Source organism: Sprattus sprattus (assembly GCF_963457725.1).
Source record: "Sprattus sprattus genome assembly, chromosome: 6".
In the NCBI taxonomy this organism is placed as follows: domain Eukaryota; kingdom Metazoa; phylum Chordata; class Actinopteri; order Clupeiformes; family Clupeidae; genus Sprattus; species Sprattus sprattus.
Window position 1 is genome coordinate 22,669,339 of NC_137925.1, and position 18,186 is coordinate 22,687,524.

The 18,186-nt window shown below is 41.1% G+C and overlaps 2 protein-coding genes across 2 annotated transcripts in view; both read left to right on the forward strand.

The window, feature by feature from the left end:
• Positions 1 to 5,477: 5,477 nt before the first annotated feature.
• On the forward strand, positions 5,478 to 15,619 carry LOC308366480 (ubiquitin-conjugating enzyme E2 D2-like). The gene is made up of 8 exons (XM_080840194.1): positions 5,478 to 5,828; positions 10,950 to 11,013; positions 11,109 to 11,140; positions 11,253 to 11,330; positions 11,496 to 11,601; positions 12,742 to 12,835; positions 13,068 to 13,123; positions 14,582 to 15,619. The coding sequence occupies exons 1-7, from the start codon at positions 5,805 to 5,807 to the stop codon at positions 13,114 to 13,116; spliced, it is 447 nt and encodes a 148-aa protein (XP_080696320.1). The 5' UTR covers positions 5,478 to 5,804; the 3' UTR covers positions 13,117 to 13,123; positions 14,582 to 15,619.
• A 1,655-nt stretch (positions 15,620 to 17,274) lies between these two features.
• nfkb1 (nuclear factor of kappa light polypeptide gene enhancer in B-cells 1) overlaps positions 17,275 to 18,186 on the forward strand; it is a 37,336-nt gene continuing 36,424 nt past the window's right edge. The window contains exon 1 of the mRNA XM_080840519.1: positions 17,275 to 17,552. The gene's annotated coding sequence lies outside the window, so the exon portion shown is untranslated. The remainder of the gene's footprint in view (positions 17,553 to 18,186) is intronic.

The following is an 18,186-nucleotide window of genomic DNA, read 5'->3' on the forward strand; positions in this document are numbered from 1 at the left end:
AAATTTTATATAAAAGAAAAGAAATAACGTTGCCCCCCCCTTTCCCCACAAGAATGTCCACACATTCAACAGGTATCAACAACACAAACATAATCAAAACACCGCATTACAACACAAACTTAATCAAAACACAACATTAAAACAGGATTACAAATATAAACTCCCCCCTTTTTGATACAGCACACATTTTCAAAGTGTGCTACTATCAGCATCATTTGGAATCCCAATGTTTTGGCTACTTGTGTCTGAGTTACAGCCATTCTCTTCAAGCAGTGATTTGTCTGGCCAGGTGTTAATAGGTTCCTCTTGTGGTCTATTGTCTTGATGCAATGTCAGTTGACTCTGTAGACTATGTACTTTGTGAATCAGTTCTTGATAGTTGTCCCTTCTTGTCTGTGAAGAGTTACACCTTCTCGCTATGTGTCCCCTCTTTCCACAAGAAAAACAAACAACGTTCTGCTTTTCTGATCTGTTGTGATCTCTGCAGTTCCTTGCTATGTGTCCCTCTGTTCCACATGAATGACATATAATGCCTTGATGTCTTCCCACTCTGTCTTGGCAATGTCTTGCAATGTGACACTGTTTTCCACATGTATAGCAAACAAAATGTTCATACCTTCCCCCATTACCAGGGCAGTGTCTTGCAATATGCCCATCTTCTCCACATGAATAGCATATAGAACCCACTGGATTGCTTCTCCTGAAGCCATTACCTCTGTGTTGCCAACTGGAAGAACTGGTTTCTGGCCCTCTTTGTCTCCTGTTCTGCTGGGAAAGCTTACATCCTATAGCTGCAGTGGGGTGTGATTTCTTAGAAGTGGCCTGATTATTGTAAAATTGTGTCATTTTAGCAATAATTTCACCATAGTCTGAGAGATGAGTCACAAACATTTCTATGGCAGAGCGAGTCTTGGGATCACTTTTGTTGATCAAAGCAAATTTATAGGCAATATTCTCAGTAATGATGTCAGGGTTACCACTGTATGTTCTGAAAGCTTCCAGTAACCTATCTGCAAACGATGATGGATGTTCCCCTTTCCTCATTGACACTTCTGTTAACTTTTCGGGATCGACAGATGCAATCCCCAAGACCTCCAGTAGTGCTTTTTTCCGGTCCTGACTATTTCCCATCCTATTCTTTACTTTATCTGTTAAGGCTCTAGATAATGTAGATGGAAGGCACAGGCTTAACACCACACAAGCATCAAAATCTGTCAATCTGTAAATGTCAACGCAGGTCTCCAGATGGGTGAGGAATTCTACGGGATCCTGTCTGCCATGTTCAAATTTTCCAACATTCTTTACCACTACTTCCAACTCTGAGGGTGTAAGGCATTTGATGGTGTGTGACATAACCTCCTCTCCACTTGCTCCAGTCCGCACAATGGTTGAGTTAATTGGTGCCATTGGGTACTTCACCGTGACACCTGAATATTGGCACTGACTATCCCGTGAATCTGAATGTTTCTCCCAACATTCCTCATTGACGGCATTGCTGTTGCCAATATCAGATGTGCTAATGGAGAACTGGCTAACCTTATGTACCACCAAATCTAATTCACCTGACAACACTTCCACTGATGATTTCAACAATTTGTTTTTAGCCATGAGAGTTTCCATTTCTTTCTGCAACTGCACATTTTCCCTCTTCAAAAGTGTTTCAGTAATCTGAAGATTAGGCCTATCTATGTGTGTCAGCCCGTCATTAAGACGTGATAAGAGTGAATTATTCTCTTCTTTCAGTAGGCCTAGGTCTCTTTCTGCTTCTACCTCGTCTAATCTTTTCTTGGTCACTTTGTATGTGGCAAGGAGTCCTTGAAGGGCATTTGCAACTTTCCCTTTTTTGTGTTTTGGTATCTTGGAATAATTTTCGAACCGGGACCCTGCCCACTCGTAGGGCTTATCCTCTGCGTTCTCTATTCCGTCAAATATTCCATGCGAACCGAGTTTTGTGATGTATTGAACAATAATATCTTCCATTCTTAAGTTAAAACAAAACAAAAACAAAAACCTACCAACAACAATCTCTTTGTCAGTCAATCTTGGTATGATGCCTCGTATGTCACCTATTGGCTAGGCTATGACGTATCCGTCCTAAACAATGAAATAGCGCCTTTCAACAGTCAACCGCACAATTGAAATTCAAATGAAGTCGGATCCTATCACAAGCTTATGGATTTGTGCCGTAAAATCTGAATGTACAGTACTGTGCAAAAGTTTTAGGCAGGTGTGAAAAAATGCTATGAACTAAGAATGCTTTGAAAAATGTAAACAATAAATGTTTATTTTTTATCCATTTACATGGTAAGACTGAGCACAGCAACAAGACACAACGTAGTTATACTGCATCAGCAGGGTCTCTCCCAGACAAAGATTTCAAAGCAGACAGGGGTTTCAAAATGTGCAGTTCCAGCTCTTTTGAAGAAGACGTTGAGGATCGTCGACGCAGTGTTCAGCCAAGGAAACTTAATGCAGCTGATGAAAAACACATCAAGCTTATTTACCTTCGAAATTGGAAGATTTCAAGCAGTGGCATCAGCTCAGAACTGGCAGAAACCAGTGGTACCCAGGTACAGACATTTACTGTCCGGGGAAGTCTGGCCAGAAGTGGTCTTCATGGAAGAGTTGCAGCCAAAAAGCTCTACCCCGACAAGGAAACAAGGCCAAGTGACTGAACTAAGTACGTAAACATAGAAACTAGGGTGCAGAAACATGGCAGAAGGTGCTCTGGACTGATGAGTCAAAATTAGAAATATTTGGCTGTAGAAGAAGGCAGTTTGTTCGCTGGAGGCTGGAGAGAGGTACAATAATGAGAGTCTGCAGGCAACAGTGAAGCATGGTAGAGGTTCCTTTCCAGTTTGGGGCTGCATTTCTGCAAGTGGAGTTGGAGATTTGGTCAGGATGAATGGTGTCCTCAATGCTGAGAAATACAGGCAGATACTAATCCATCATGCAATACCATCAGGGAGGCGTATGATTGGCACCAAATGTATTCTGCAGCAGGAACATAACCCCAAACATACAGCCAATGTCATTAACAACTATCTTCAGCTTAAAGAAGAACAGAAAGTCCTGCAAGTGATGGTATGACCCCCACAGAGCCCTAATCTCTACATCATCGAGTCTGTCTGGGTTTACATGAAGAGACAGAAGAATTTTAGGAAGCCTACATCCACAGAAGATCTGTGGTTAGTTCTCTAAGATGTTTGGAACAATTTACCAGCCGTGTTCCTTCAAAAACTGCGCAAGTGTATCTGGAAGAATTGATGCTATTTTGAAGGCAAAGGGTGGTCACACCAAATATTGATTTTATTTAGAATTTTCTTCTGTTCCTTCACTGCATTTTGTTAATTTATGAAGAATTGATGAAAATAAACTGTTAACACTTCCATTTTTGAAAGCATTCTTCGTTTACAGCATTTTTTCACACCTGCCTAAAACTTTTGTACAGTACTGTATGTCTATGATGCTTCATGTTCAACTACTGGCTATTATCCAGACAATTTATGCCACAATTCGTCGGGCTGACTACTACACTAGTTTCTCACACTCACCAATAGGCCTACACCGGTTAATAGTTATGCCTCTGTCCGTCGGGCACAACAGTATGTGTTCTTGAAATTGCCTTAGGCAACAGGACTTAGTGCCTAAACCACACTACTTTTCAGCTACTTGTTTCAGTTACTTCAAAAACGTTTTCACAGTCTGGCCTTTGTTTCAATTACTTTAGGTTTTCTGATACAATTCTATTACCACACTACTTTGGGCTGATTCAGTTACTTTAGAATCTTTAGAAAAATTGCACAGAGCTAACCCACAGCCAGACACCTCCTGCTTATTAATGGAATAAAGACATGAAACAGATTATTTCTATTCTTAAACCTCCTTTCTAGGTTGTTTTAAACTTGCAAATTTCCTGAAACATTTTTTTTTAGTAGAATACTTACCAATTCCCCTCTTCTTCTTTTTTTTTTTTGAAATTGCAAGATGGGCTGGCTCGCCAATTGTGAGAAAGAAATGAAGGAGGTTTCTTTGTTTCTGATGCAGCAATCTTTATTCCAATAATGTGCAGTGACGAAGCAGCCTTACTCCGGATTCAGCTGTGGAGGACTGAATAACAAGCATTCACAATTCTAGGCATATATACTGTTTTAAGACCACTCCTAGGCCTCTAATGTAAATGAGCTAGGCTTGTAATGCAAACAGGTCTGGCAACCTTTTGTTGTGGTATATGATAATCTGGTTTCTCTGTCTGAGATGGTTCTCAATGGCCTCCCCCATTCCCATACTATGATTAATTGCAGTCACTCACACCTCAATTTGCTTCCTGACCCCAGGTGTCTGAGGAAATCCAGTGTGGGGACTTTTCCTTTCTGACCATGATAAGATTACCATTTTGGGTATTCCGCTGGTGGTCACAGCAGCTGCTTGATCATGAATCTTACACAGTGTATAGTTTTGAATGGCATCTATATGTAGAAATGGAATATGGTAGTCAATTGTATGTTTTCATTAGTGTATAATTACCTGAAACTATGAATCATTTAGTTGTTTCATTAGCTATCTTCCTCTTCCACGGAGTCCACCATTTTGCACCGCCATGTTTCTACAGTAGCCCAGACAAACAAGAGTAGCCTACTGGGTCAAGATTGGGCTTTTCGCATTGTTATGGCATTTGACAGCCACTGGAGATATTCGTACATGCTTGTAAAGGGAAGGTTATTCAGCTGGTTGCAATTCAGTTACCTCACCACTAAATGCCACTTAAAACGACATAGGCCTACTGTGCCTTTAACATTTTTATAGATAGGCTATGACTAGTGTGAAGCCTACCATAGGTTTGAATTGACCACCGAATGTTTCACCTGGAGAGCATTGAGAACCATGAACTTTGTCTGTTTAGAGGATATTTTGAATAGACAATGCCATGGATATTGCAGTGCACCCCACAGCTGCCTGTGGAATCTAAATAATCAATGTTGGCCAGTATGGTGTATTATTTCAAGCTATTTAACTGACCAAAACAAAGCCACCTGTTTCTACAGAAGTGATCCATGCTTACTGGTTAGGTTATTTTATGAGACATTTCGACATAGGCCTATCTATGCAGTGGGTTACGGGATATTTATTGCCTATTATGGACTGTCGGCTATCTTAGGTCGTCAGATCAGGCTACAGCCAAATAACTTTGTAGCCCACACATTATTCCTCTACTGTTGTTGTATGATTAGTCCTACAGCCCAATAACTTTGAACTGGTAGTTCACACATTATTCCTCTATTGTTGTTTGTATGATTAGTCCTCTATGACTGTGTGTGATTCATATATTACCGTAAACCAACGACTGTAATAAAATATGTTTTACAGTCATTGTCGTAGACCAATCAGTTCTTGCATACCGCCCATAGTCGTCTATGATACCGCCGCCCTTTTACGTGATATGTGGTGGGCGGAATGATTTGGCCTGGTTGCCTGGGTGTGTGTAGTTCCGGCTGAAGCGGACATTTTGTGGATTTAGAGCCGAAGATAGACCGGAGTTGGGGATTGGGGAAAGGGGTTTTCAGCCACATTGTATTCCCCCAGTTTGGTACCTGACTATATCAGCTAACTACTTAGATTGCTGCTAAACAGAGGGCAGCGAGTTCAAGTAAAGTTCACTGTTTTTTGTCAACGTTGACGAGGCGTTTTGAAGACAGTCATTATTATTTAGCCTGATACACACGCGAAACTCGACTGGCTAGCTAGCTACGATAAGCTAGCAGCATTCAACGACGAAAGCCCCTTCGTTAATTGGCATATAAAGAATGGCACTGAAACGAATTCACAAGGTAAGACTGTTGCATAGACCGGTCAGTCATCTTTCGTCAGCTTACGTTAGCTAAACTTAAATTGTTATCTATGCAACTAGCATAGCTAACTTGTAACGCAACCAATGACAGTATGAATTATTTCTGTGCCTGTTTGGGCCATCGATGTATAACTTGTCTTAACGTTTTATGGTATTGTAATAAAACTAGCGCTTAATCGAGAGAGTGTGTTCATTTTAAAGAAGTAATGAAACGCTACTGTGCGTAGCTTGCTATCTGGCTGTCCACTTTAGCATACTCAAAACAGACGATGAAATATGAACTGAATTTAGCCAAGGGTAACGTTAGCTCCCAGGCTTACTATTATGTTATGCTACGTAACTATCGTTTACTTTAGACAACGAATACGTGTGATTGAGATTTGGCTAAAGTTAACGTTACATTGTTTAGAATGCTTGCGTTAACCATCATATCTACCAGTTTGATCGCTCGCTTATTTCCTTCCCTGGGGTGTTATGATCAAAATAGTCATGCTAGCGTAAGGTGTCCTATTGCTAGCTAATCAGCATGTCAAGATAAGTTGGCCTGGGTATCATAGTAACTTTACTGTTTGCTAGCTATCTAAGCGAAAGCTCGCTTGATATGGTCTGTCAATGTATGGATTTAAAGATATATTACAAGCGTTTTAATGGACAAGAGATAACCAGACAGGTGTTAGGCATGCCAGCTCGTGTGATTCAAAAACTTTATTTGAATGGCTAGGTAACTAACATGGCGTATTGACTGACGCTAGCTATGATGACTTATTTCAATGCTAGGTTGATATCCTAGTTAGTTTGCCAACATTAGTCGACTAACGCAAAGGGAGGGGTTTGTCTTGCTTCGCCCTTGACCACGTTTTAGTCAACTTGACCGGTTACGTGCATCTCTGTTGCTAATTGACCAAGTTAACTTCGTCCACCCTTATAGTTGGTTCGTAATGGTATGAGCGTAATAATAATATGGGTTTACCTTTACCTTAACCTTCCTCATTCTGCCTTGTCAAACCATAACAGCTAACACCAGGTATGATTAAAAAAAGTTGTGATATAACTTTAGAGGCCTTAATCCAGGCTTTGTAAGGCTATGTTCATTCAAAGTCCTTTTTATTTGCATATCCGATTGGTAGCTTTCATATGAAGCTAACTAGTAGGTCTGAACAGCCAAAAATCACATGGAATCCGTTTTTGAATCCGGTTCAAACCACACTCGTGTTTAAAATGTAATTTAAACCCCATTTTTGCCAATCCGTTTAAGTCTGACCGTTCTGATCGGATCATCCGTCTATGACTTCACACGAAACATGAAATTAATGTGTACATCCCACGCTCAAGAGACATGCTAGTGTGGTGGCGGAGGAAATAATTGATAAGCGGCTTCTGTCACTTTTTATCAATCCTGCGTCGCAACTACACTTTGTCATGTGGTCAATCAGACAATTCATTTATTTTTTTCGTCTTGGTTTGTTTAATGTCTACTTTTCTTCTGGGTGCGATGTCATTACTAATGCAACCGATATAGATTAGACCAAAAATCGGGATTGGCACACACAAATCAGATTGGATTCTGGTCGGATATGCAAAAAAAAAAAAAAAAAGAATTTGACTGACAGTGTGACTATTCTTTGCATGGCGTGGATTTAAGGGAGTATTTTTAGTGTTTAAATTGTTGTCATCTAGAAATCTACACATAATCCGTCCGTGGCAATAGTAGATGGCACGATAAAACAGTCTGGACCGATAATATTCAAACTATTGGTACGGAATCCTACATATAGTTCTGGTTCCATAGCCGGTGCCTACTAGCAATCTGGCCAGTTTGAAGTGGTTAGGTTTAAAATGATAACTTCATGTCCTATAGAAGGGAACTCGAGTTATGGCAGACGCAGAAAGACGAGCTGTCTGTATCCCATTCCAGAAGTGCCCGTTTTGAATAGGGACTCCCCGAAGGAAAGTTACTACAAGTGGAGGCTCTTTTCCAGTGGGCATGTGCTCTGCCCTCCACCCAGTCTAAAATATGCATGTTTAAAAATAGATGCTCTCCCCTCACTCTGGTAAAGTTTAGCTGGCTGGTTCCTAAAGGTTTTGCCCAGGTGACCGTTTTGGCAGTTGAAACAGGTTGACTGCATGTATTTGCGATTCAAATTGCCCATCTGTTGTGAAGATCACTCTCCAGCATGTTGTCAACATCAGGAGTATTGGTGGTTGAGACACAGGGTTGTTTATCAGCATGCCGTCTTGTTTTGGCTGTCATCGGATGTCTATTGAGGAGGTCGGGTGGCTTTGTGGCGATTTTTAAAGTGATGTTAGTCACTTAAAAGTCTGAAGAGGAGCAAGTTTGGGCTTGACTTAACTTAGTAATATCTGCAAGGTTTGTCAGGTGGAGAGTCCTGAGGGTCACCTACAACTCTTTGAAATGGTTGTCAGTCGTTTCTACTGTTGGGTACCATGGCATGATAAGGCTTCTGCTTCAACCATGCTCACGGTTCATCACGTAAGGGCAGAGGCAAACGGATCCTATGTGGCCTGATGTGAGATGATTGGTCTGCATGGTTTGTTGTTTACCATTTCACGCTCACTTTTAGCCAGTGTAATACTCAAATAATTTGAGAACATCTCAGTTGGGATAATTCTCTCATCCTTTTTTTCCCCCTCTCTCACACACAATGACTCAACATTTCTTGAAAATGCTTGCAGGGTTCTGTGTAACTTAAAGCATTCACTTTGAGGCCTTTTCTAAAGCAATTGAGCAAGTTAGAGATGTTAAGTAAAGGGCAAAAAGGACTAGGTGAGGAGAAAGATGGAAAGGGTGTGTTTCTGTGTGTGTGTGCCCGTCCTTATGATGACTCAGGCCCTAGGAAGTTCCTCCACATAACCAGTAAAGCTCCCCTGTGTTGAGTCTCACATCCACACTGTTCACCTCAGCAGTGAGAAGGTCCGTCACAATTATTACATAATCGCCTGACGGTGATTATTTGAGCTGACTGCAGTCATTTAGCATAATCGTTAGCGTTGTTTCCATTCACCTGTAAAACAGCTGGATGAAACTAACAAATGTCATATTTCATTCACCATTTCCGCGATGATTTCCACCATTTGAGATTTGACTAGCTCTTTTTAAATGACATCTCGTTGCACCCCCTTCTTGTGCTATGGTTTAATGGGTGGTGAATTAGTGCCACAAATTGTTCCTAATATTTATGTTCAATGCCAATAAATGACTTTTCTTCATGATGTATTATTCATCTCTAATTAGACTTATACCATAATAGGGACATAAAATGAACAGAAAAAAAACAATTCAATCGTTAATTATTTGAATGAAAATAAATAGTCAAGAAGGTGTCACGATGATGGCAGCCTTAGCAGGGAGTGCACAGAGCCTACCTTCTGTACTTTTATCATCCTGTCCCGTTCATTCAGTCACTCTTCTCAGTCCTGTTACAGAACAGCTTTCATGCAAAGGTCAGAATGACAGCAATTCATTGTACACACAATTTGTTTATGGAAATTCTTCTTTGGAATTGGCATTTGAAGCTACGTGTTCTGCCATCACCCACAGCCTGCATTTTTTTCTTATGTTGTTTTTTGTACCTTTTTATAAGATGGCAGATGTGTCCTAAGATGAGGACCTTGATCTTCAGTGTTCTAGCTGCGCTATCCAATCCTTACGCTCATGAATACATGAGTCCTAAACTCCAGAATTCAACGAGTAGTGTAGTGCACATTTGCATGCAACCAATTTTTAATTTCCGCGCACATCCCGTGGCCATCGAGTGATCTTTCCTCTGGAATAAGGCCTACCTGACAAGATTATGTAACTAACAGTATCATCTCTGGACAATGAACCGCTGATTTTAATCTGAAAGTGAACAATAAACAAGAAGCTTAGCCTTCCTCAATGTATTTTCTAAGGACGATGGTGTTTTCTGTATTAATGTGTGTTTACATTGTAGTTAGCCTATAGGTTGGCTACCACTCTGTGAAAGTTTTACATTAAATTGGATGAATAGGCCTGCAGCCTCGACTGGATAGTAGCTTTCAGATTAGTTTCCCTAATAGGGTCTGATTGTGCACCCAAGCCTAGAACCGGGGTCCAATTGGAAAGCCGTTTGCAAGGTGTTGAGAGCCCTGACCCAGATATTGGCCAATGGATATCTCGATTTGCTCATGTTCTGCACTTTAAGGTTCATGGTTCCTCAAGGGTAAATGGCAGGCAGATCTTGGCATGGTTTTTCAGCCCTGCAAACTCAGTAGTAGAATACTGGATTAGTGTCAGACAGGACCTTACTACCCATAGTTGCATTGTACCAAGTACAAGTCAAAGTCAGTCACTGCCGGGGACAGGTTTCAGAGAATCCTCAAGTGAGATTAGCAGAGAATATTTTAGGCTATTGAATCAGCAATAACCCTGTCTCTGTTATGGCCTGCTTTTTTTGAAGTAAATCAGCTGCAGCTTCTTGTAGACAAATGGGCCAGAAAAGATAGTGTTGTGGAGCCCTCCCGCCCGGTGCAAACTCGTATAGGTCATGTCCAGACATGTCCAGGAGGAGTGATGGGCAGTGCTTTTTGAGGAAGGGTAGAGTTGCACTTCCAAAGGTCCACCTGTTTTCATGCATTTGGAAATGAAAAGGCAGTAGTGTATTCATATGATTGACGGCAGCAGAGTCCCAGCATTGCTTGAACTGGAGCTGGTCCAGTTGATTTAGTTTACAGTTAATTGTGGACTGGTTTAATTTGAGCATTGACCGCTGCAGTTTATATCAGTGACGTAACGCTTCACTCTCAAGGTCAATGTGAGACGTTGTGCAGATTTATTAGCGATTGAGAGGCGGTCATGATTATTTTGAAAGTAACATAATTTTTAATGTTAGGTCTTCCAAAGCACCTTAAATCAGTCAACTAATTCTTAACTTTAGAATCCGTCCATGACCTGGTCCATGTTACATTTAGATTGATCCAGGCAATCTGTGTACCGATGTAATCACATCTTTACTGTTAAAACCAATCAATGTCACTATCGATGTGATGAGTGACTTTTTTGGTTAGGATGGCATTATAACACTGATTCACTAATCTAGACTCTTTGTCCTTGTTTCCATAGGAACTAAATGACCTGGCCCGGGACCCACCTGCGCAGTGCTCAGCCGGGCCAGTCGGAGATGACAGTAAGCCTAAAACACCTCTTATGACATCTAGTCCAGTCCATGCAAGATAGGCTACAACTTCTCTTGTGCTAACTTGCTCTCAAACTCTCTTTCAGTGTTCCATTGGCAAGCTACTATTATGGGGCCGGTAAGTATTACTGCGCCATGCTCAATGTTTGATTTATTCAGTTAGGTCTCCAGTTCATTGCCTGTCCTAAATCCCTGTTTGTGTTTTTTTTTCTTTGTTTTTGTTTTTGCAGAATGACAGTCCATATCAGGGGGGTGTGTTTTTCTTGACGATTCATTTTCCCACAGACTACCCTTTTAAACCACCTAGGGTAAGTATCCCTTTTTTTGTTAATGCGCCCCAATGCAACACAAACTCATGTGAACTTCAACTAAATACATTACTGTATATGCCATAGATAGAAGTCCTAGTTAAAAAATATCTGAATGGCCCTCTGTCTGTTTTGGACTTAATGACTTTGTTTTTCTCTGCACAGCTTGCGTTCACCACAAGAATTTATCACCCTAATATTAACAGTAATGGCAGCATCTGTTTGGATATTTTAAGATCCCAGTGGTCGCCTGCATTAACTATCTCTAAAGGTAAGAGAGCCACCACCTGCAATGCCTGAGAGGCTCATTCAAACAAAAGTCCCTCTGGGATTTAGCAATGTTACGTTTTAAATTCAAGCATTTCCAGCAATTGCATGTTGCAATTTTCTCTTTTTACCGTAATATTTTAGCGACCCAAAGAAAAACCCAGTCATGACATTTCAGCATTATTTGTATTTATTTCTGCTTTTATTTCACTCAAAAGCACCTCAATGTTAACCACAAGTTGAGACTTCCCTTAGCAACTTCCCATACTTTGGGGTGCAACAATCACAACAAACACACACATTTCCCTGTTTGTTAACATTTGTTTTGTTCACATAATATCCCCACTACACTGTGATGACAATGTGGACCATAGTGTTGGATTATATAGCACACAGCACTCAGTACTTTGCTGTTATTGACACCATCTAGTGGGTAGTAGGCACATGCCCATGTCATTTATACATTTATAGAGCTTGACCTCCACCACCCCTGCGGAGGCTTTCTTTCACACTGAGCAGGGCAACAGTGGTATGTGGGTCATACCAGCATGCAGTTATCCTCACAAACAGTAGGAGGCAGTACAGAGAAAGGAATGCATGATGGCAGTTGTGTGACCCTGATATCTAAGTATTTTCACTCCTGCCACCTCACACCCAAGTGTTTTGTCACTACAAAACTGTCTTTGAGGTGCTGCAGTAGAACTTGACCTCCTGTCAAGATTAACACGGGTTGTTTTTGGAAGCACAGTTGTTGCTTCTTAGGTTATTGATACCAAAGAAAAAAAACAACAACAGATGTTTTGTTTACTTTGTGACATCAATGACAAACACAACAACGAGAGGGAGGCAGTTTTTACAGGCATGACTAATAAAGTGGTACATCGAGTTTTTAAGTCTGATTTTAGTGTCAATTAATTCAATTACTTTTACTTTGGGATGGTTTGGGCCCCATTTATTTTTTATACTCTCAATGTTGACATATCCATTTATGGAATATCTGCTGTGATTTTGGAGGACTGTTGAGCTATATGAAGAAGCCTGCGTGGCCCGTTTAGGAGAAGAATGAAATCTCAATGAAACGGATCACCATAAACTGTGTTTGAGAATACTTCCTCATGACACGCCTGTTTTTGTTCTCTTGCAGTTCTTTTGTCCATTTGTTCTCTCTTATGTGATCCAAACCCCGACGACCCTTTAGTGCCAGAGATCGCTCGCATCTACAAAACAGATAATGAAAAGTGAGTAAGAGCCACAATGAATCCTAAATTGTAATTGTAAAAAATGTTTTATTAACATACACATGAAAATGGGACAGTTTGAGAGACCATGAAATGCACAGGCCCTGAAATGTATTTGTTTTTGTATGTACTAGAAGCTCAAGGAATCTGTTAAAATGTAGTTTATTAATAAGCGGCCTGCTGACTTGGGGACAATGACGACATGTAAAATGGGCCCTTTTCCACCTATCAGGTATAATAGACTAGCCAGAGAATGGACGGAGAAGTATGCAATGCTGTAGGGGTGAGGTGAGCCATGGTGAAACTTTCTTGCCAAAGGCTTGGCCTCTGAGGACACTAACTGCATTTGGCTGATGCACTTGTGCACACTAAACCTCAAAGAGGTGTTTTATTTTTGGGTGTTTTTGTTTCTTCTTTTTTTTGGAAGACCACATGTTCAATCATGATCAAACCATGAACTGACAGGATTAAAAGCGTCCGTTTCCGCGGGTTTTGAAGGAAGGGGTGTCAGGTGTCCACATTACTTTACAAGAAACATATTTTAGTTCGTAAACCACATTGCAAGTATGATTGAATTAGTCAAAAGCGCCTGTTCTATTTAAACCTCTATTTTTTCACCCTGACCATCTTGTTTGGTGGTGCATGACCTGCCCCAAATACCTGCAATGGTTTTGTTTTCCTACCAGTTTGCCCCAGAGGTGGTGCTCTACTTTTCAGAACACGTCTGAAGGATTAGATTAAGCTTGCATTCAATTGTACCTTCAGTAGGGATGAGTCATGATATTTGAATTGAATTATATATTTAAAAAAAAAGAAAAGGGTTTATGTGACTCGTCATTCCCTGAGTTTGATGCCACTGTTCAAACAGGAGACGCATGCAAAGCCAAAGACTACTACAGTTGTCAAAGTCACTGTGTGGAACTCCTTCGAGAATATAAACAAAAACAAGGAGCAGTGCAAACTCTGCTAGGTGAAGTGTGACTGGGGCTCACTCTCTCCCAGACAACAATCTCTCAAACGACAGCGAGGCCTGTCACTGGTCTGTGGCGAAACGTATGCCAGTCTGTGGCGCCTTGCTAAATAAATAAAAAAAAGTGAAGCAGTGCAACACATTTTTGATCAGTGACCAGTACATGCTGAGTAAGCAAAAAGGATTGCATGCAGTGGTAGCTAGATTAAGCTATATATATATAGCTGTCCCTCAGACTGGCATTGCTGCTGGAAGAAAATGGTTAATTTGCCTAATTATTTAGCCTCGGTTGCAGTGCTTCCCCCAAATTCAGGAAAGTTGCAGATGGGGCGGTTAATTGAAAGAAGAGTCTCCTTTTATAGAGCAGTGAATCCAGATTTTCTTTTTGTGCGTTTTCCAAAAGATTTCTGCTTTTGCTTTGCTGTCGCCTCGGCAAAGAGAATTCCGGAGTGCATGCATGGTAGAGCATGATGACCTCTTGGAGTGAAGTGGCTTTTTACTGTGAAATGGAATTGGGATTGGATTGGGAATTGTGTTTTCAAGTGTGTCAATTAAGTAAGCATTCAAATTAAGTGGAAGAAGTTAGCTACATGATTTTAGTTTACTGTGCCCTTGCCATTCTATGGTATGTTTGTGTGTGATTGTGAGCATCTCAAGAGAAATACTCCTTGAAGTTGCCTTTCTTGCATGGCCTGGGCAGCAAATATTTATAGCAAATATAAATGTAATGTCCACTACTGACTTGTTGCTGTCTTCCCCATGTTTCTCTCTCCCAGGTACAACAGAATAGCTCGGGAATGGACTCAGAAGTACGCCATGTGATAACCGGTTGTAATCAGGCCAGCCTCCAGTTCATTCTTGTTGGAATAAATGTTTACCTAATTTGCCCCCCCTCCCCTAATTTCTCACCTTTTATGTTCTTTATATCTCCATCTTCCTCACTCAAGATGGAAAAAAGATGAAATCATTTTATTTGTTGGTCTCCACGCAGGGATGACCTTGCAAGCAGCACTTTTTTTCCCTCCCTCCCTCCATAGTTCATTTTTGCCGAAGAAGCCCCCACCACCCCCCCCCCCCCCCCCCTCTTGGGACTGAGCTATCCACGAAGCATGTATGTGGACCTGGCCGCAGCCACTTGTTAATGGGGGGAGGGGGGGTGTAGAAATCTGACAAAAACAACAGCAGTAAAACCGAAAGAAATGCAAGGAGAAAAAGAAAACACCCAATCGCTTCAGCAGCTGGGACCGACACAAGGTGCAACTCCTCGACCTGGGACTCTCTGTCCGTTTGGGATAACCTCCAGGGTTGGTGCTCAAGTATTATAATGTTGTGAGCTTCTACAATAGCAATCATGAACGACGATCTGTGAAAGAAAATAAAATTCTCGCTCATAACTGACTGTTTCTGAGGCAGACAAGAGCTGCTTGTCTTATTATATCAGCAGATAAGGAAAATTAAAATATATATTTTATGCATGTGGATTAAAAGTTAAAAAGGAAAAAAAAAGATGTTTGTATGTTCTGCTGAAATGTGTTGTCTGCAGATAGGAGAGTTGGAGATCTTCACTTGTCTACTTTTTTTGTTACTCCTCTTGCTGTCTCCCCCACCTACTTTATGTTGTTGTGTTTCCTGTTGTTTTAAGATCCCAGGAGCTCTTAGTTCATCTGTCCTCCTCAACACTGTCCTCTTTGCACTGAATAGTCAATTCAAAAACTTTGGGACGACTGATCAACTAATAGCTCTTCATTTTGGTTTTATTTTTTTTTCTCAATAAAGTTGCAAAAAAGTGAACAAAATAAACGCGGTAACCTGGTGCAGTTTGTCTGAAAGACACGTTATTCTGATATTTTCTGTTGGATCAACAAAAGGGTAAATGTTTTGCTCTGGGACACAATGACCTTTTTTTGTGATTACATTGGATTGTTTCTTTTTAGATGGTATATAATATGTGTTCTGTTGATTATACCAGATGGCAGTCTCTTACTGGACATTTCACTTCTAGTTAATTATATGCTTACCCACATCTTGTGGAGGTTTAAAATAAAGATCACTTTTTTCCATGCAAAAATAGTGAGCTGGGGCTTCGGAGTGTTTTTGCAAGTGATTGTTTGTGTTTTAACACCTAAAGTGGGTTCACTGCATTAAGGTTAGAAACTAGAAAAAAAAAACGTTTTGGTGGGGGAAAATAACACTCAACAGGATGGCAATGATGGTGGTTAATGTCAGCCATCTAACTAAACCATTCATGCCTTAATTTGGGCCGCGTTCCAAAACTGCCTGTTTCGGTGATCCACTACGGCTGATTCCCTGCAGTTGATATGCTTTTGCCAAGCTGATGTTAATCATATTTTGTGTATGAGTGCTACTTTTATGCGCAAAGCAGGTTCCTGCTATCTAGTACAGCCCCTCACGCCAATTGAAGCAGCACGTGCAAAGAATAGCAGCAGCTCTCTGCCCTGAAGGCTCTCAACAACTGCACAACTATTCATAGCCCTCCTAATGATAGCACCCCTCCTTCAAGAGGAATGCCCGCCCCCCCCCCCCCCCCCCCCCCCCCCCCAAATGCCACCTCATCTCTGTTACCCACCACCCGCCCTTATTTCAAAGACCTGGCTGGGACGTGAGGAGAGCTCCATGCTGCCTGACGCTGGGGCGGCCAGGTGTAGGTGAGGCCTGTGGAAGTATGGCAAAGAACCAGACTGAGAAGGTTCACGTTGGTGTCAGTTGCTATAACTGCGTTCCACCCTCAGGGCCAGGGGGAAGCTGGTGTGAGTTATGACCAACTTTTGAGACTAATTTGAAGCAAGTGGTTGGTCACTGGACAGACATGGTTTAACCTCAATCAGTTAGTTGAACACCCAACAAGGTTTTTGATTATAAGACTATATTACTATGCGGTAACAATTGTAGTCATTGAAACCATCATGATATCAGAAGATGAGAGACATTTTGGCTGATTCACCTGACATTTGCAAATGGGAAATAATGTAATATATGTATATTAAGGAATCTGTCTAAATGTATGGATGTGGACATTTATTTATTCATTCATTCATTCATTCATTTGTAAATATAGCAGGTTTGGTCCTCCATACATATTAGCCTTGTTAATCGTAGGGTAAATATAACCCAAGATAAAGCCTTTGTTTGAGTAAACGTCCATTTGCGTGAGTCAGATTTTTTTGCCATTCATGGTGCGTCTATTTTCACACCAAGATATTTTTCAGTTCAAACCTCTGCTACGTCGCTATACATTAGGTTATCAAGTAGAGTTTATACAAAAGTGAGAAGTCTGACGAGATTCCCCCGTTTGGTAATTTTCACTGGTATGGGAGATATGAGAGTTGGCCACAAGAGGGCAGGTTTGCGAGATTATGTTGTGAATCTTGCATGCTAGTTCATTTCACGTTGCGTTACGTCACAGGGAATTTCCAGTAAGGAAGTCAAGTTTTCTGTACAAACACCGCTCGATCCTGACATTATCTATTGTGTCAGGCACTTTGTGAAATTCATTATACCTTCGCACGGATTTGATGCATCTAGACCTCGGTGTTTTAGCTGTAATCCATCGGAATTGTTGATGCAAATGACTTTGACAGACTCATGCTGACGCGCTGTCCGATTTGGCGAGCTTAGTGACTTTGCTGCGGCATGGCGCAATAATTAGCCAAAGTTGATTCTGATTTTGAGTTTGGGTTGACTGCAACTTTTATGTTGATCCTGGATATAGGACTGTAACTCAGAAAGGTAAGGCCGTCATTGGTTCTTATCTACCGACAAAGCTTTGTAGCCAAAGTGCTCATCTTGAGAGGGGGTATCGGCTCTATCAATAGGCTAGGGTTGTTGTGATGATTGCTGATCCACTTCCTTGTTCTGACCACTGTGTGTCTTAGTTGAACATAGTCTCGTTGACCTTTGATTCTGTATTTAACGGTGTTCTGGGGTTGTGTGTAAACTGGTTTACAGGACACACAATCCAGTCTTAAGTGTGACAGTGAACAGTAGATGCAGCTACTTCACCTTCGTCTCCATTAATGGGCAACTGTAACTTTTAAAACAAAGAACGGAGTGGTGAAGGAGCATGGTCTCGACTGTTGTGTTTTCCTGGAGTAACGTTAGAGCAGTTCCTAGAACATCATGTCTGTCACACAAACATGACCATGTTATCTGTAAGGGAGCAATGAATCACAGATGTTATCATGTTGAAACCTCTCGCTGACAGATCTTTAAAGTTGGATGTTTATGTACAAAAATACTATGTGTTTTATCCCATAGCGAAGTATCAGTCTTGTCTGTGACATGGAGTTCGTCGATAATGCATAAGGTCAAAGCCAGTGTGTGATGCCACCAAAAGATCGCCAAGATGAGGCACTAAATTTAC

Bases quoted from the DNA above. Each gene is read 5' to 3' on its own strand.
- LOC308366480 (XM_080840194.1), top strand. From the start codon at position 5,805: ATGGCACTGAAACGAATTCACAAG. The intron at 11,014-11,108 runs GTAAGCCTAAAA...ACTCTCTTTCAG, and splicing joins CGGGCCAGTCGGAGATGACA to TGTTCCATTGGCAAGCTACT. The intron at 11,331-11,495 runs GTAAGTATCCCT...TTCTCTGCACAG, and splicing joins ACCCTTTTAAACCACCTAGG to CTTGCGTTCACCACAAGAAT.